The 19,740-nt window shown below is 33.5% G+C and overlaps 2 protein-coding genes across 3 annotated transcripts; one reads left to right on the forward strand and one right to left on the reverse strand.

The window, feature by feature from the left end:
• Nucleotides 1–1,504: 1,504 nt before the first annotated feature.
• On the reverse strand, nt 1,505–7,405 carry LOC130654306 (cytochrome c oxidase subunit 5B, mitochondrial-like). Its single transcript, XM_057456862.1, has 4 exons — nt 7,183–7,405; nt 3,317–3,393; nt 2,707–2,806; nt 1,505–1,700 (listed from the first exon to the last, which is right to left on the reverse strand). Exons 1-4 carry the CDS (start codon nt 7,283–7,285, stop codon nt 1,582–1,584), a joined length of 399 nt encoding a protein of 132 aa, XP_057312845.1. The 5' UTR covers nt 7,286–7,405; the 3' UTR covers nt 1,505–1,581.
• Nucleotides 7,406–7,745: 340 nt separating this feature from the next.
• On the forward strand, nt 7,746–18,657 carry LOC130654305 (protein DEK-like). Of its 2 annotated transcripts, XR_008984391.1 has the most exons (16): nt 7,746–7,884; nt 12,032–12,179; nt 12,545–12,666; nt 13,269–13,302; nt 14,403–14,479; nt 14,557–14,610; nt 14,772–14,876; nt 14,961–15,017; nt 15,094–15,121; nt 15,240–15,259; nt 15,806–15,943; nt 16,494–16,671; nt 16,778–16,935; nt 17,115–17,183; nt 18,216–18,354; nt 18,467–18,657. XR_008984391.1 is itself a non-coding variant. In XM_057456861.1 (15 exons), exons 1-15 carry the CDS (start codon nt 7,852–7,854, stop codon nt 18,225–18,227), a joined length of 1,233 nt encoding a protein of 410 aa, XP_057312844.1. In that variant the 5' UTR covers nt 7,746–7,851; the 3' UTR covers nt 18,228–18,657. The 2 variants fall into 2 exon arrangements, 1 of the variants encoding a protein (XP_057312844.1); XM_057456861.1 differs by having other exon boundaries at nt 18,216–18,657.
• The last annotated feature ends 1,083 nt before the right edge of the window (nt 18,658–19,740 follow it).

Raw genomic sequence — 19,740 nt, forward strand, 5'->3', positions numbered from 1 at the left:
TACCATAAATATGCAGTTTCGATGAACCTTTAACTCTTTTTTCTTGTAGACCTGCTCCCCACCTGACTTGGTTACACCTGCTAGCGGTAGGTACTTTGATGTTGACTTTGCAGCGGATGCACCTGTCTTCTTTCCCTGCGATGCAGCCAATGTCTTGTGTGTTGTACTTTTCTCCAAGCTTTGTAATAAAAAGATACGCGTTGTACCCATGTCTCTCAGTTTTAGCGATCTTCGAGCTCTCGTAGTTTAGATCTCCTTTTCCGATCTTCTCATGGTGCAGGGATGCTATGACGCTCCACTTGAAGTACTCTTCATCCTTGTTCTCAGGGTTGGTGACAGCCTTCTTTGCACTGATCCAAATCCATGCGTATAATCCGATCTATCAATGTAGACCAACTCACTATGTCGCTCTGCATGCTATCTACATGCCATTCTCGTCCCCAGTGCTCCTTGAGATTAAAACCTCAAAGAGCTCTGGGGTCCAGAATGTCTACATGCTTCTTAATCTGCGCAATCATAGTATGTAGCAAATCATCGGCACGTGCTTATGCTCGTGGGGGGTGCGAGGTCAACATCTGTCTAAAGGTTTTCATACGGACGTTGTATATCGCTATGTAGGTCCTCATCTGCCTGTCGTATACGGCCGTCACTTTGCAGTTGAAGCCTTTGACGCGCTTCTTGATAAGTTTCCATACAGCGTTGTACAGCCAGCCAAACGAGTCGAGCTTGACTAACAATTTTTTGCAAACATCAAATCTTAATTAAAAGATACTTCAAACACGCATTTACCCCTCTGTAGGAAAATTTTTTATTTTTTATTACGCAGCTCATAAGGGTAAATTTTCAAATATTGTAGAAAAATCGTTGTAACTTTAGTCGACTAACCGGCGCCACAGGGGACCCAAGGATATGCGCAGATAATCGACAATTCGTAACTAGTGACATTGAAACCAACGCAGCAATTTTTGCCTACGCGAGTAACAGGTTTTCGAAAAAGCAATAACACGGTAGATCAACTCAAAGCTGATGTCTGTCGCTACCAAAACACCAAGGCCGGTATCCGACCTATGATTACCGCATTCTTCAGGGAGGTCGATTAACATTTAGAATTGTAAAATCACGTTGGAAAACTAATCATATATTCATTTTGTCAAAAAGAATTCTTTTTATGGAATACGGAAGATCTTTATAGCAGTTTAATGAATTAAGATTCGCGAATTCGAGAAAAACTTCATCTTCTTGTCCCGCAATTTACTTTAAGACCAACGTTAAATTTGCAAGGGTTATCTTTTTATTTTGTAATATGACTTCGTCAAAGGAAAGGACCAAGGTTAAGTTTTATTTTTCTAAGCGCAAAATAGATTTATGGGAAATTTTCCAAATTTGCAAGGGTAAGAGTGTTTTACAGAAGCAAAAATTTGCAAATTATACCGCGTCCACCTTTAAAAACATAATCTACTTAATACATTCGATAACTTTGACGCAAAAAGAAAACAAAGTCCACTACGAACGGAAGGTGTCAACGTCAATATTTTCAGACAATATTCGATAATTGCATTTATAAACAGTAAAACTCTAACATCAATCGGCAAGTGCGTTGCTTTTGCCAGGTACAAGTTGGAAGAAGTTCCCGCATTTACAACGTACTGCTGGACCTTTCTTTAACCACATCCAAGATATAGTCGTTGAATCCTCTTCACCTGTAAACAAACATGCGTGGTACATATAGATATTCCCAGCAGATAAAACACACAATGGTTTGTCAACAGATAATTTTGTCATTTCAAAATAGGACAGAATTTTTTTTTACAGTCAAGCAATCAAATTTTAGCATATAAATTATGTATTAAAAACTATCATACAATTTTTGAGTAATTTTGTGAAGACCTCGCTGTGATTTGAATTAGTGAATTCTATTTTATCAGAATTAAATAGGTGTTGTTTTGTACCACAGATAATATGCATAAAATTAAGATTCGTCGAAAACACAATAGAAATATTTTGTGTTAATTTATGTTGAAATACGTGCAGAACATCACGTGTTAAAGATTAAGTTTATATTGTTAAAGAGGAGAGTTGAAATGACTTTACAAAATTTAAAAAGTTAAAAAAACTGATCCACACTTTCTTGTGAGTAAAAAAATTTTTAAAATTTATACAGATTTTTTGGAAGCCTGTGGTCTATCATTTATTTTTTCTACCTACAGAAAGAGTGTGCAAGTCCAATGTTCTCTACTCAAAATTAATACATTACAACTAAGTGGTCTATTCTGGAGGTTTTTAGTTAAAAAACATTGTCTGAGAATAAGAACCAGATACAAACAATAACATGACAGATGGGTTGGTATTTACTTAGATTCGTTGGATGTGTGTGAATCTCAAATTACCTATTCGGAAATACCTTTATAAGATTTCGGACTTTCAGGGTATGTCAAACTTTTTTTAATTCTTGTCTTATATTCTAAAGGTTATATTCTATAGGTTTCATTTAAATTCCAGGGTTTTTAGGATAAAACTGTTTATTTGTTTTATTACGTTCTACAGAATTATCAGACTTACTAGCAAAGTTTAAATCCTTTATGGCTGATCTCGTTACAAAAAAGGACTGTTTATGACAAGACTAAAACATTGTAAAGTAAAAAACACCACTTCTTGACAAAGAAATGCATTAAAAAACATAAAAATTGCTTGCACAACAAAACTTACACACGCAGCCAATTATTCTTTCTTCGTACATAGAAGGTACCAATGTTGGTGCATCTAACGTTCCAGGGACACCTTTTTTAACGTTTAAGTTGAAAGGATCCTGAAAGGAAAATATGGCCTTGTATACATGTACAAATACTAATACCACAAATACCACACTTATCATGCCTTGAAAAATGAGGACGATTTTAAAAATACTTTTTAAAAGATGACTTCCGTCAATCAGTTTCATTTCTACTAAAATTTCCCTTTTGAATCCACACAGAAACTAAAGTAAATCTTTGGGCTTAAATGAAAATAGGCTAGTTGTGCCAGGGATTTTATTGTCGCTGCAGTCTTTTTTATTCAATGAAGTACAGACACATTGGCACAGAGAAGGCTATATAAGTTTAAGATTCTGACGTCCTAAAGGGTGGCAACAAACAGCCTTTTCTACCATTTAGAAAAATGAAGGGTATACTATGTTCTTCATCCTGTTAGATAATTAAAAATTCCTTTCGTTTTATAAACCTTTTTTTAAGGATGTAAAAACCACAAGCAAAAAACAGACTGGGAGACTTCTGTATAATCAATGAGTCAGTCATACAGACAGAGACATTCTTTTGCTTACCGGATTTCCAGCAAGAATTGCTTCTAATTCTTTTCGTTCTACACCTGTTGCTTGCTCAAGATCAGTTGGAATTGTAGCTATTCAAAACAAAAAAAACAAGTAAACGTATATTACTACAGTAAAAAAATAAATGTTTAAAGTTTTATTCTTCCTTTTATTGTTGGCATATACATTGGACAATTTATAACCAACTTATATTTCAAGCATATTGAATTCTTAGTTCATAGCCACCACACGCATTACATAAAGATTAAACAAACTTGTCAACATGTCAACATATAAATGTCAATATTAACCCCACTGCTAACTTTATTGAGTTAGTTGCAAATTTTGAAATCGAAGATCGTGTGTGATAGTAGGTTCACTTACATTTCACTATTAAGAATGAGCTAATCTCTTAAAAAAATTTAAAATACCTGTTAACCAAGGGTTGCCTACTTATAAAATTAAATCATATATAATTATAACAAATAGCTTGTCAATCCCAAGTTATTGGGTTATTAGAAAAAAGAGGCTGGGACAAGCAAGAGTGTTATTTTGGCAAAAAAATTATGTTAATCAATTCACCTTTATAATCTATGCATTATTAAGTTTAAATTCACATCCCTAACAGGTCTAAAATTACCGATGACAGAAAATGTCTATTACTTATGACATCATAATTTATGCAACATAATTAAATTTGAAATTCTTAAAGTGAATATCTTGAGAATGAAGAGCTTTTTAAGCTCTATAATGAGTGCAACATCATTTAATACCTGAGCTTCCCTTTAAAAATTATTCTATCATCCTACTTATTCTTGCTAACTTAATTTTAAAAAGCGCATTTATTTATAATAATATGAAGCTTCTGTAGTCTGTCTGTCTGTGACTTTTGCAAAGACAATGTTTTTTTGTCTCATTTTTACTGACAAGCTATTTGTCAATGTTAATGCATTAGTTTGATGTCAAAAATCAACTTATTAATAGAGAAGCCACTGCATTGCACTATTATGTTTAAGGCCTAATAGCTTGAAAACAAGTGAAAATAATCGATTTTATCTCCTGCGTGGATAACTAGGGACCACTAAAATCAATTTTTTAAAGCTAGGTAAACCCATCCGCTTCTGAAAAAATGTCATCAGAAAACATTTAACCTAGATATCTTTTCAACTGTCATTTAACAGGGCGCGACCCTGTACATTTTTTAATAAGCATTTTAGGTTCTAGGAAGTATCAATATCTTCTCAAACAAACCATGGAAATCTAAAAATTAGGCGACAGCAATTTTAATTTAATACCTTTGATGTAATACAACAGCAACAAAAATTACTGTCGCTAGAATAAAGTAGGACATCAATTTTCAGGAGACTATACATAATCCTTCTAAACTTAAGTCTCATGATAAAAATACATCTTGAACATTTAATAAAAGTATCAACAGGTGAGGTCATTTTACTTTTGTTATGAATTATTACTGAATAATAATGTATCTTTTAATCTTTCATTTAATTTGCTGTTTAACTATCATTTGATGGAAGTTGATTGGTTGATCAAAAAAGAATACTTTAAAATACTTAAAAAAAATTGAAGTATTTTTCCAATATTAATTTTGGAAAATTTTGTAAATATTCTGATACAATTTTAGAGAAGCTGAGTGTTATAAAAAATGTTTTAACCGCAATTTTGTGTCGCGATAATGACTTGTCAGATACAAACAATGTTGTGTGTTCAATACACTAACTTGGCTTTTTGCAAAAGTGAAATAATTTTCAACAAAAACTTAATAGCATATTTGATACCCTATTTAACACGAGTACTGTTAATCGATGGAACTGCTGAAAATGCATCATCAATAGGTGATTATTCATAGATGAAGATTTAAGAATTTGGGATAGCATTTGTAAAAGAGGATTACAGATTTCGGTGTCTTGGGACACTTCCTCAAGAACTTAGACAAATAGCTGAGGAATTTTAAAGAATGGTACAAAAATATTTTTGTTTATTGTATTTAGGTCATGAAATTTTATATACATTTCAAAATTATTTCACATAATATAGAATTTGTCTTAATAAATTTGAATGAGTTGTCATCGATCAAATGGTCAAATGTAGAAAATCAATTTTTATAAAAACGTCAATAATCGACTCGATTGATTTGACCCCTTTTACGAGGGTGCCGATAAGCCGCATACGCAGGGAATTCCACGAAGAAAACAACACGCGTGCTACACATCGCACGCGTAAATCTATTTTAAAAAATTTGCGCGTGCGTTTTTTCGATTTTTTTCCTGGTTTATTTCACTCTTATCAGTCCCTTGAGTGTTAAGTGGTGTAAAAGTGCTAAATATATTAACAAAACACCTTAGTTCGTTGTAGGAGGTAATTTATAATAGGTAAATAACATATAATTAAATTTAAACAGTGGACGAAGAGACGCTGACACGTGCCACACGTTGCACTTACTGCAATGGTCTGCCATTTTGTTTGTAGTGCTATTTATCCCCAACCTTGTTCCCAGGGTTATATTTTCTCCGTGGGTTATCTATTATCTATAAAAATGGTAAAAATGGGAGTCATTTTTTATTTATTGAGGTTTCAAGTTTTGTTTGTTAGATTTTGGGAGACGGCTTGTTTGGAATAGTTTAAAGTTGTTTTTAAATTTAAAGTTGTTCTTTAGATTTTTAAAAGTAAAACAAGTATGTTATGTTCTTTTATACAGTTAGGAATTTTAAATTAAAATGTTCAACATACATTTAATTTCACACAGGCAGAAAAAAACACATTTAATTTAAACACGGGAAAAAAACACGGCGTTTAATTAACGTTTTCAAAAAAATTTAATTTAACCACAAGTGGTTATTAACTGTTTTTAATGATACAGTTGAAGCTGTCGATGTAAAACGATTGATTTTTGGAATACAGTTTTTAACAGTTAGCCTTAAACGGCGACATTAACTACGCTGTAGAAAATCAACTTTTATAATTCCTTCGTTAATTTTTTTTATTTTACAAGAGTAAAGAGTGTAATTAACGCGTGCGATGAATCGCACGCCTGAATAGCTGTTGCACGTGTGTGGGCGTGTGCGCGTGCGATCGCACGCGTCTCATGGAATTCCCTGCATACGTCGTAAAAAATGCGGGCGTTTTCGGGCGAGTTCGGCGTTTTGAAAAAAATATAAGGATTCGCCCGAAAAAACCCGCATATGCCCGAAAAAGAAAAAAAAAAGACACTAATGTGATTCAAAAAAACTATAAAAATTAAAATAAACTTACTATGTGGTAGTGAAGTTCTGTTTTTGATGGTTTTTGATAAAGTTTACTTTATAAATAACTTATATATAAACTATATTAACTCCTTTCTCTTTAAGCGCCTTCTTCCCAAATATCGTCCGCATGGTTTGTTACAAGGAATTGCATTTCGAGAATGTTCCGGGCGATTTCGGGGGGCAAACGCCAATTTTATTCAAAAGGTTTACCAGAACCAACGAAAGTCATTTTTTCACATATAAAGAAGATGTCACACAGAGCTGTCATAAATTTAGAAAACAACGGCCTGCAACAACAAAAGCTGAATACCGTCGTTAATTTAGAGGGGTGTAGCCATGTAAAAAAATCAATGTATCTATTATGCTCTATCAATGTATCTATTATGCTGTTTGTTGAGTCAGTACCCTCACCCTAATTTGCAGAGTGGAAAATGAAAGTAAAGCTTACTAAGAAAAAAGAGCAGAATAATTTTGTCATCAAACCTGTTTCTCAGCAATCCTTTTTTACAAAACATTTAGCTACATGTTTTAGATGCATAGCTATCTAAGTAGCATCTAGCTAACTAGCTTTAGCTATCTGCTGGCATGGATTAGCTAGCTAGGTTTGGATAAACTTACCGTTATCTGCTTGCTTGACGATTCTAGAAGTAGATAGACCTGCAGCTCGTGTAAACATAACAGATCTCCTTGCAACAGAAGAAGCGAAGAGCCTAAGTGCCATTTTGACTGCAAATATGTGGTCTACACAATGCAATGGGCATATAAAAGGAGAAGTCCTTGCTATTCGCTTAACTCAACTGATCGCTTGCTTCATGGAAACCCTCCGTCGGCACACATATAACATGGGCCCCACACAACATTTGTCCGAAATGCATCATGATGGCAAGCTGGTGAGATCGCTGGCTGCACCTACATCACTCAGAATACGAATACGGAAAATGTTAATAAAATTTACGCATGCTCAAATATGCCTTTCGCTTAGGGAATATCCTTTTAAGCATTCTTGGTAAAGTAAAATTGAATAAACCAAAATTAAATTGGTGCAAATTTAAGCAATTTTTAGAAAAGAGATATAGTCAAATTTTAGTGATTCAAAATTTGAGATAGAATTATTTTTACCCTTTTTTGATATCTCGGGGTGTACCAGTTATGTCGTCTATGCTTCGCATTATCGTGCCTTTGTCAGGTTTTATCGTGTGTTATCGATTCGATTGCTTTTCTAAAATTTTTGGCGGGCAATAATCTGAACCTAGAACATAATCAAGTCAAAAATTATTTATTGTGAACATGGCTGAGATTCTTCAGACAAAAGACGAACAGGTTATTATACTTTTAAAAAAAACAACATACTTTTAGTTATTAACAACTTATTTAAAACAAGAGCTTAGCTAGCTGGTGAATAAACGAGTTGTTCACAATGTTTAAGAGCTAGTTGCAAAAGTTTTGTGCATGTGTGTACATTCTGATAGATAGATAGATGTGCATATTTTACATGGCTAGCCTTACAAATATCGAGGGATATACCCTGTCTATTATTTCCAGGAGGGGCCATGGCGTAGATGGAGAGTCCTAGAGTATTTAATGCTCATTTTGAGCTACGCAGACCCAATTAGAGCCCGCGCTCTACTAGACAACTCCCGGCAACATCCAACGGCCCACACAATGTACCATCTTCCCAATTTCCCTCACATGGCTTGGGTTAACCCGGGGCTATGGTAACATTCACTCGCCCATGTTGAATCGCCGTTAAGAGGAATCGAACCCTGGTCTCCCGCACAGAGTACGAGAGCTATAACCACTAATCTACGGCGCCACATATATTCTTGTAGGTAAATCAATATAGAAAGTGTTTCGGAGAGGTTGCCAAGGCAAAGGCATTAAGCAGGGCAAGGAAAGGGCACAGCAATAGCAGGCAAGGGCACAGCAATGGCAGGCAAGGAAACAGGAAGAGGAATCAGCAAGGCAGGGGTAGGCAAGAAGGCATGGGAGGCGCAGGCAAGGGCATAGTAGGCAGGCACTAGAAAAGGCATAGGCAGGGTAGGCAAAGGCACGGTAAGTGCTGGCAAGGCAAGGGAAGGCAGGGTAGGGGCAGGCACCTTAATAGAACCTCTTCTCCCCTGCAACTCAAAGATTACATATACTCAATATGTAAGTCCAAGAGTATGGATAATATTGAGGTACAGATAATTCAAATGTAATACCTGAATTTGTTATCAGGTTAATATTGAGTGAATCTTAGCAGAATTATATGCCAATACAAGAATCTAAACAATAATTGGTCATTGGTCAAAAAATAGTGTTTTAATAAATTTGAAATTAAAAATCAACTTGGTTTAAATGAAGGACGTGGATATTCTGCCGGTACCGGCAGAATAAGTGGGGTTTTTTATTCTGCTGGCACTAATTACCAATAGAATAAAGGGAGTATTAATTCTGTTGGCTGTAACCAACTACCGGCAGAATAAAGTTATCCGCTATTACTGCCAGCAGTAATAGCGGCAAACACGAGTCAAGTTGCTTTTTTATCTCCCCTTTTTTTAACAGAATATGGTAACATTATTTTAAGAATGTAATGACAAAAGAGTTAATGACTTTTGTATTGTAAACTTTGAGCAGGTGAAGTAGTTGAAATGTTAGAACGTAGATCTGTTGATATAAGTTGTGTTTAGGAAGTCAGGTGGAGAGGAGCTTTAGTGAGATTTGTGGAAGGTAGGAGGGCAAGGTCATCATCATCATCATTCTCGGCTTAACGTCCGTTTTCCATGCTAGCATGGGTTGGACGGGGTATATTAATGACCCTCTTCCAATCTGATCTAGACTGTGTTAGATCTAAACTCAACTTCCTCTCTATCAAGTCTGTCCTTATAACCTCCTCCCAAGTCTTTCTCGGTCTGCCTCTGGGCTTTGCCCCAGGAACCATCAAGTCTCTACACTTTCTTACCCAATTATCCTCCTCCATTCTTTCCAAGTGCCCCAGCCAATTCAATCTTCTTATCTGGATAACATCTTTAATTCTACGGAGACTTAGCCTGCTTCTTAGCTCATCTGAACTCTTTCTGTCTCTCAGACTGGCATTACACATCCACCTAACCATTCTCATATCATTCCCTTCTAAACGGTCAAGGTCTTCCTGCTTCACTGCCCATGTCTCACTACCGTACAACATAACACTTCTTACACAGGCCTCATACAACCTACCTTTTACCTCAATTGACAGGACTCTGCTAGTCAATAAAGGAAGTAACTCTCTAAACTTTTTCCAAGCAGAACCTATCCTGCAAGTAACACAGCAATGCTAGAAGTTGTGTCAGGATTACAATTCACTTAGCGATGAATTTAGTATAAATGTTGATGTACATCAGGGTTCTGTACTTAGTCCTTTGTTGTTTGTTCTAGTCTTAGTGCTGTCGATGGAGTTCAGAACAGGTTGTCCATGGGAGTTATTGTATGCAGATTATTTGGTTCTGATAGCAGAGTCGATGGAAGAATTAGTTGAAAAGTTTTAGAAGTGGAAGAAAGGTCTAGAAGAGAAAGGGCTAAGGGTGAACACAGCAAAGTCTAAAGTCATGATTAGTAGCATTGCTGCCAAGTGTAACCTTGTAGTTGGAAAGTGGCCTTGTGGAGTTTGCAGGAAAGGGGTTGGTATTAACTCAATTTTTTGTCAGACTTGCAAGCATTGGGTACATAAGAAATGCAGTAGTATTGGTGAAAGGTTAGCAGCTGACATTCCGTTTGTATGCAAGTGTTGCAAAGGTGAGATTATAAAGAATGAAGTATTTCCAGCTTCAATGATATACAATAGTGGCTCGTTAGAGATAGTTGAGAACTTCTGTTACTTAGGTGATATGTTGGGCAGTGAAGGGGTGTTGGAAGAAGTGTTACTTGCAGGATATGTTCTGCTTGGAAAAAGTTCAGAGAGTTACTTCCTTTGTTGACGAGCAGAGTCTTGTCAATTGAGTTAAAAGGTAGGTTGTATGAGGCCTGTGTAAGAAGTGTTATTTGTACGGTAGTGAGACGTGAAGCAGGAAGATCTTGACCGTTTAGAAAGGAATGATATGAGAATGGTTAGGTGGATGTGTAACACCAGTCTGGGAGTCAGAAAGAGTTCAAATGAGCTAAGAAGCAGGCTAAGTATCCGCAGAATTAAATGGATTGGCTGGGGCACTTGGAAAGAATGGAGCTGGATAATTGGGTAAGAAAGTGTAGAGGCTTGATAGTTCCTGGGGCAAAGCCCAGAGGCAGACCGAGAAAGACTTGGGAGGAGGTTATAAGGACAGACTTGATACAAAGGAAGTTGAGTTTAGATCTAACACAGTCCAGATCAGATTGGAAGAGGGTCATTAATATACCCCATCCAACCCATGGTAGCGGAAAACGGACGCCGAGAATGATGATGATGATGATTTGGCTTATTTAATGTGCACTTGCCCGCACTCCCCTTTGCTCCGCATAAGGGAGCATGTCTACTGTTTTTACCCAAAATTAAAGAATTCATTGCAAGGAGAGTTTTCTACATATATTATTTTGTTGTTGACATAATAAGGGAGCTACAGTAAAGTGGTGCAGGCTAAACATAAAAAATCCTTGTAATTTGAAAAGTTGAGTTGGATTTTAACGTTTCTACGTCTGAGTGCACGGTTGCTCTAAAATGTGTGTGACTTGACAGGTCTGGTGGTGTACATTATGTAAATTTTATGCTAAAATCTGACAACGAGGCCTTCGAAAAAAAGTATATATAATGATGAATACACAAATTGCGATTTTGCCAAATTAAAATGCCGTCTTATCGAATCAATTTAAAAAGAAAGTCACTAACACTCACTATTTCTTAAATTCATTTTGTATGTCAGTCGTATGTATGACTTGCATTCCTAAAATGTTTCGCCATTTCACCCATATTTCATTTTGCCATATCACTTTTAATAGTATCATACCATTATTTCTTTGGTCTTCCTATTTCCTGTCCTTGCACCTCCATGGTGGAGCATTCCCTGATCCAAACTATTTCAGGTGGTTAACTCCCAGAATTGTGTCAAGAGATCTCAATTGTAGTAACTGCAGGAGCTCTGTGGTATTAATTTGTGTGTTTGGCTTACCATGGCACATTCACAAGAGCATAGCTCTTGCATTTCGTTTTAAGATGAGAAAGGTCCTTACATTGAAGTGTCCAACATTCCATGATCATGGTGCTATGCACACAGCTTTTGCACAATTTACCATGGATGAGGAGGGATAGCGTCTTTCTTGTGAAGAAAGGCAAGAGTTGAATTTTTGCCAGGCACAAAAAATTCTGATAGTTGTTGCCAACTTACAACCAATGTATGAAATATTGCAAGCAAGTTTTTTAGGAGAAGTGAAAGTAACAGTAAAGATACAACGATATTGAGAAATAAAAATTATTCATATTCAGTGATCTTTGAAAGAAAGGAGCAGCGCATCCCTAAATATACATTCAACCTTCTTTTAGGGGCCGACTGAAAAAATGGTAAGCAAAAAACCTGAAGAAGAAAAAAGTAAAATTGCAGAACAGACAAATGAAGAAAAGGAACCATTAGAAAATGGCAACATAAAAAAAAATGATGAAGATGAAGGTGAATCATCAGAAGAAGAGTTAGGTTCGTATATGTTGACGCCATCTAAAAGAATTTTTTTCCCTTTGACTTTGGTTCATATTGATATTGTATAAAAGCCAGACAAAATCACAATTAAACTTACTGGTGTCTTCCATTGGTGTAATTCCAAAATAATAAGTGAAAATAAATCTTTTCTTTAAATTTGACAAATGTGGCAATTTAGCATGAACAAAAATCACATGCAACTGATGCTAAACTTAATGCAGACGTTCTTTTATAGTCTACAAATTTGGCACAAAAAAATATCCCAATCTCACATGTTTTTAATCAAAGCAGCCTAAATTATCCTATAGAAAAGAAGAAGTAGCAGCAATCACCCAATGTTTGATAATGTGATAAACTTTTAGGTTCATTGGAAAAACCAGTTGAAATTTTATCTCGTAAAAGAGAAAGAAAAAGCACTGAAAGGTTCACATTAAATACACCAGAAGCAAAAACTCACCCTGAGGATGAGCTTGATTTTACAAAGGTATTGATGCTTGAGTATTTTTGTAAATATTTAAAAGTATTCATTGCAGTGTATCAATTAAAGCAACAAGAACTAGGAACATATAAGCTTTAACAGTTTTGCCGTTTCTAAAACCTGCCCAACACACTATTAATGTGAGTTAGTTTCTTATTGCCATACAATGGAAAGCCGAAAAAAGTTAAAGACATTTATATTTACCTAATCAACATTCAACTTTTTTGAGAAAATCTTTGGCAAAAAAAAAATAACCAAAAGAAAGTTTGTAAGCACAAGGCAATAAGTATCACAGATATCTGAACAAAAATTAATAATATGGTTTAATTGAGTTTGATTGAGTTGAATTTAAGTACAAGCATGACTTTCTTTCTGCATATTCATAATATGAACGTATGTTTAAAACATTGAACTTATATTATAATAATATAATGTCATAAGTTTATATTATATATAATAATATTATTTTCAATGCAGAAATTCCTTAAAAAGATTTATTCCAGTTATTGTCGAGAATTTAAAGATGACTGGTCAAGTCAATTTTTCGGCAGTTAGCGTATCTATGTTTAAGAATTGACTGTGTATCATGTTACTATTTATTACTTCAGGGTCCTGGTGTCAAATTAGGAGATATACCATTTGGTAAGTCAGTGTATTTTAAGGTGGCAGTAACCCTTTTTTAGCTCTCCAAATAGCTAAATTATTTACTCAGTGCTTTATTTATACCTTTTTTTTTTACTATTTCCTAGAAATATAGGCCTTAATACATAATAAAATGATTTTAACTTTACACCAAATTTGCTGAGTTACCAGAAATTTCTATTTAAAAATGTATCACAAACAAGAAAAAAATCAGCTTCTACAAGCTCCAACTCTTTATAATCTCGTTATTTGACATCAGCTTCTGTTTTTAAATGAACCTTGGGTTAACCCTATTAAAATGGTGTGCAGATTTTTTTTGTTAATTCAAATTTTTTTAACAATAGCCTTTTGTTTTTTTCAAAAGATTCTTTGTTAGCATCCCCTACTGCATCGAACGCTGTTAAATAAAAAATATTCCGAATAAAAAAATTGCTGCACACTTTATCATAGCTGCATGGTTCACCAAGCATGTCTGAAAATTTAAAGTAAAACGAAAATGCTACGGAAAGTTAAAGCTCATTCTGTGTAGCATAATGAATATCGTATTAAATTTATACATAATGCGTCATCTTTGTTGTTATTAGCGTTTCTCTTTAATAATTACGTCATTTCTTTCTGTACAATTTCGCAAGCGCATAGACTTAAACTATATTCGGCCGAACTAATTAATTATTGTGAATTTTATTTTAAAGAATAATTGTTGAGGCTGAATATTTTTGGTGAAAGATAATATTATTTTAGCGATAAAATCGTGACAAGTGTGTTAGCAGAAAAAATATGGATATATAGTCTGAAAATAACCTTTTGTAACTAATTATGTAAAAAAAAAAATTCTGATTTTTAAAAGGGTTACTGCTACCTTAAAAAGTTGTTAAATTTTGAAGAAAAGTTGGCCAATATTTTACTTTTTCGTAAAAAAATACTGGAATTGACTAAGGAAGGGTAAAAGGTCATGTGTTGCCAAAGAGAGGGAATTTGTTCAAGAAGTGTAGATACGGAAAATGTTCAATAACGGCAGAAAAAAAGTGAAAACAGTGTAGATTAAGATTTTGGTTTTCTTGCTAATTCAATATTTTTTGTTTATTTTTTATTTTCGACAGTCAATTATTCTCTTAACAAGGAAGTTGCAGAAGACTTAAAGACACTCCACAAAATTTTATACCCCAGAATGTGCAAGGTATATTAATATAATTATGTTCATGATGGCCATATAGTTAAAATATTTTGTTTAGTATATAACTGAAATTATTTTAGGTTAATATGTTAAAAAAGAATATAAGAGCATTCTGTGGGTTCCCGTTCGATAAGGTATGTTTTTCAATCCTCCAAACCCTATAATTTTTTTTTAATAATGTGCTCATAAGTGGTTTGTCCTTTTAAGTGAAAAAAGTGATTTTGTTTTTTGCATCCCGAAAAGCTAATGAATTTTACATATTGAAATCTCTTTAAGAATTTTTTGTCAATTTTAGGATACTGCTCACTACAAAAAGGTAGAAGGTATTGCCAATCGTCTTTTTTCAACTGGACTAAAATATATACTTGGAGTCCTTGGTTTGGAGAAAAAAGGTGATAAGGTGAGCGAAAATGAAAAAAATAGTCTAAAAATTTACTCTTTACTAGGATATAATTTATTTTTATCTTGTTTAAACATCTTTTAGGAACAAATGAAAGAAAGATTACTAGAGTTTCTTGTCAAACCTGAAGATCTTGGCAGGGTAAAACATTTATTGTTATTTGCTCTTAAATTCAAAACTAATTTATTTTTAGTAAAATTTCTTGTTTCTTTTATAGAAATTACCAGAAAAAAAAAGAAAAAAGTGTAAGTGTTTATTTTTTTAGTTATTTATTTATTTAATTATATATTTATATTTATTTCATGCATTCTTAACGTAATCTCAGATTATTAAAATATTGAAATTGTTTTGTTTTGTTTTTAGCGACGTCGAAAGAAAAAAAAGTAGGTAACTATGTGCTTTTAGTTACAAACTCAAATACCTTAATTCATAACATTTTGGCCTTAACCTGTCCGCAAACAATTGGTTGCCTGAAAATACTACTTCTTTGCGCTTTACTATTCCTTAGCTGTTTCTCTTAAAAAGTGCAAGAAACTGAGAAATTCCACACAAAAAATTGTTATCAATAATCACAATTTTATTAGTAGTTGACGTCAATTTCACATCAATGAAGCTTTCCAGTGCCTATCTGCTATGCAAAATAATGTGTTTATATAAAATCAAAATTTGAAAAGTATAGAAAGTACTAAACCTTGACTTGAATTGAAAATTTCGTGAATAAAGTTACTCTAAAAAATGTAGTTTTTTGTTAAAGTTCATGAAAGCGATAACTTTTTATTTTGGAATTAATCAAAAAACTTTTTTCATTATGTCGGATTTATAATCTATGTAACATAACATGTTTTATGACTGTTAATGGTGGTAAAATCTTATATTTCATCAAATGCTAAAAAGTTTGTTTGCTAAAAGTAAAGTTTATATCTTGGTAGAAAAAGTCAAAAGTGGCTAAATCAAGTAGACCCAAAGAGAAACACGATCAGTATGTCAGTTCCGCTAGTGACAGTGACAGTGACGATGAAGACGAGAAAGAAGATGGTAATGATGAAGAAGAAAAAGAAGCTGCAAAGGTTGGTATCACACATTTTTTTTATAAGAAAACTGTTTTTAGACGTAAGCCTCTATTTTTTTAGCGAAATGCCTGAATATATGCTCAAATATTCTTACATTTTTTCTTACATTTATATTTCTCTATTTTCTTTTTTTGTTTTCTTTATAAATAACTACGATTTATTTGAGATATCTTTAATTTTTATCGAAGAAAAAAAACTTCTTTTGTTATTTTCAGAATAAAACTTTCTTAGGATATGTAGTTGACTGGAAACAAAGAAACGTGTTTGTGTTGTTTTAAAATAATGGTGATTTAGTAACTGTAAGCTCTCTAGAAATTGGATCTTACACACTGAGGCTGGGGATTTTTTTGAAGATTTTGAGGTTTTTGAAACTTGTTTTCTTTTAAAATTTTCTTATAAAAAAATATGTGTATACTTGTACAGATTTAAAGAATTACTTTATCTAAAATTTCAATAATTTTCATTTACACTCTATTCTATTGTAATAAATATATTAATACAAAGACATTCTTATAAAAAATAATGCATATTGTATACCTTGTTTTAGTCGAAAACACCTAAAAAGAAGTCAGAGTCACCAAAAAAGAAACCCGGTTCTGAGAAAAAGCCAGCGAAACCCAAATCTAACGCTGACTCAGAAAAAAAGAAGGATGCTAAAAAGAAGAAACCTACAGCAGTCAAAATTCCTGTTCCAAAAAAGAAGAAATCAATTGAAAAGAAAGCAGGTAAATACAGCTTCTGTGCATGATAAGATTAGGTGTGACACGTCAAAAGGTCTACATGTTGGCTTTTATGCGATGTTTTGCCTCTCATTCGATCCGTTCTCTGTAGATACAAAACGAAAAGCTGATGATGATTCGGAGGACGATGAGCCTCTTGTCAAAAAAAGTAAGAACGAACCAACTGATAGTGAAATTAAAACAGTTGTGAGCGATATATTAAAGGATGCAGATTTGGAAGAAATCACTATGAAGACAGTTTGTCGTCAGGTAAGTAGTTTCTTTTTTTTTTATCCGCCGCTAGCTTTCTCTAATCGACTTAATTTTTTTTTCAACACTAGTGTGCCATTTTATTTTTTATCGTTGTTTTCCATTGATTGATAAGAGATGTAAATCATAGTTGCGTTTTGTTTATTCTACTACTTACAGTATGCAACTATGTTCTTTAGGTATATGATCACTTTCCGGACTTTGATTTAACGCCTAGGAAAGATTTCATCAAAAATACAGTAAAGGAGGTATGTTTTAATTGTCGACATTTCGTTTAATTATTGTTGAGTTTATCTTTCTTCAACATAATAGTTTAGTAGGCGGCGTTTCAGAAGATCCTTCCATCAGCGGGCACAGTAAGATGGTGTTAAACACGTCGCCTATTAAGGTGGCAGTAACCTTTTTAAAAATCAGTATTCTTTTTTTTACATAATTAGTTCCGAAAGGTTATTTTCAGACTATATACCCATATTTTTTTTGTTATAACACACTTTAACACATATTATCTTTCACCAAAAATATTCAGCCTCAACAATTCCTCTTTAAAATAAAATTCATGAATAGTTTTGCCGAATATAGTGAAGTCTACACGCTTGCGAAATTGTACAGAAAGAATTGACGTAATTATTAAAGAGAAGCGTTAATAACAACAAGCATGGCGCATTATGTAGAAATTTAATACGATATTCGTTATGCTACACTGTACGAGCTTTAACTTTCGATGGCATTTTTGTTTTAGTTTAACATTTTCAGACATGATTGGTGAACCATGCAGCTATGATACGTTGTGCGGAAATCTTTTCGGAGAATTTTTTTTTTTTAACAGCGTTCAATGCAGTAGGGGATGCTAACAAAGAATCTTTTGAAAAAAACAAAAGGCTATTGTTAAAAAAATTTGAATTAACAAAAAAAAATCCGCACACCATTTTAACAGTGTTAACCCAAGGTTCATTTAAAAACAGAAGCTGATAAAAAATAACGACATTGTAAAAAGTTGGAGCTCGTAGAAACCAATTTTTTTCTTGTTTATAATACATTTTTAAATAGAAATTTCTGCTGAGTCAGCAATTTTGGTGTTAAGTTAAAATCATTTTATTATGTATTAAGGCCTATATTTTTAGGAAATAGTAAAAAAAATGGTATAAATAAGACACTCAGTAAATAATTCAGCTATTTGAACAGCCATAAAAATACTAAACAGAAAAGCCGAAATAATATTTTTCATAACCTACTTCAATGTTTTTTTTTTCACTTCTCATAACCGCAATATTCTTGTTTAGATAATATCTTAAAAGAAGGAGGTAAACTTTTACTGATAATGGAGACATACGAATAAGAAGACATGATTTCTTTTGAACCATCTCGCGTTATTCCACCTCGAATGGAAAGAAGCGTCATTTGTAAATAGCGAAGGCTTTGGTACGACGCTCTATGCCAACTAACGCATGTATCACGCGTTTGCCAATATATACTTGTACATTTTATCTGTATGAAAATTTTAACTTAAAATCATTTGCTCTGGTTTTTTCAGTTACTTCGTATTTGGTCGTTATGTGTACTGTGTAGTTATGTAGCAAAATAGATCACTCGATGTTCAACAGGCTCGACAAGATGTTCAATACTGTTATAGGCTAAGTGTGCGTAAATTAGTTTTTAATTGTAATTGATTTTCTTTTAACCATTGTATGGCACAAAAATTTATTTAATAACATTTTAACTGAACAGTTATTTGTTATTCTTGAGTTCCCTTTTCACAGGAAGAAAAATGCGTGAAAAAAAAGTTCTACAGATAATAGTTTTAACCCCAACCTCGAAAATAAAAAAAATTGAAAAATTAAAAAAGTATTTTCGTAGATTGACAGGGCTCTTGCCCAAAAGCGTTTTTACAATGTATAAGGGCTGAAATACACGATCTGTTTAAACGGAAGGTCAAAACCTGACGAATAACCTGTAGAGGAACTTTGTAAAAGGTTTCTTGTCTACACGTAATCCGTTTAAACGTACAACGCATGGTACGAAAGTCTTTCAAATCGTGGCAAGCAAAATAAAAAGATGTATCATACGGTTGCTGCATCCGTGATTATTATAGCGACCGTTTAAAAAAAAGGAAGAGACCCATCTGGGTAAAACCTAAAACACTTCTAACCTTTCTGTTTTGAAAAAAATTAAAAAAAGTAAGATGAGAAATAACGAATAAGTAAGTTTGAACGAAAATAAAAGAACTCACTAACTTGCGATTTTTCTTTGTCTTACAAAAAAATCAAAACATTCGAATTCGACATAGATTCAAATAACGTTCAAAAGTGTTAATGGTATATTTACACTTAAAAAAGAAAATTTAGCCGAAGGAACCTAAAAATTAGTTCGGATTATAAAGGTTTTCGGATTACGGAGATTCGGATAGTAGAAAGTAAATTATGAGAGTTTCTTAAGGAAATTGACGGTGACTTTTAATTTGTTCGGATTAGAGAAAGATTTGGATAATAGAGATTCGAATTAGAGAGAGTCAACTGTATCATAAATTATATAAATTATAATATGATAAATTCGCCCAATCATCATGATGGCGTGGCAGCGTATTCCAGCGCCTGTTTTTAACCGACATTGCGCGGACCACATTAAAAAAAATAACTAAAATATGTAAAACGTGAATTTGTAAAAGCGACCGCGTAAAATTATGCATTATGTTTGTCTGCTTTAATTTTTTACATTTATCCTCTTACCAACATAAAAATCCAGAAAGACAAGTGGTAAAACTTTAAAAAATGATCTAGCCCACGAGCTAGCGAATAACAACATTGCTTT

Source organism: Hydractinia symbiolongicarpus, chromosome 8, assembly GCF_029227915.1.
Source record: "Hydractinia symbiolongicarpus strain clone_291-10 chromosome 8, HSymV2.1, whole genome shotgun sequence".
Classification (NCBI taxonomy): domain Eukaryota; kingdom Metazoa; phylum Cnidaria; class Hydrozoa; order Anthoathecata; family Hydractiniidae; genus Hydractinia; species Hydractinia symbiolongicarpus.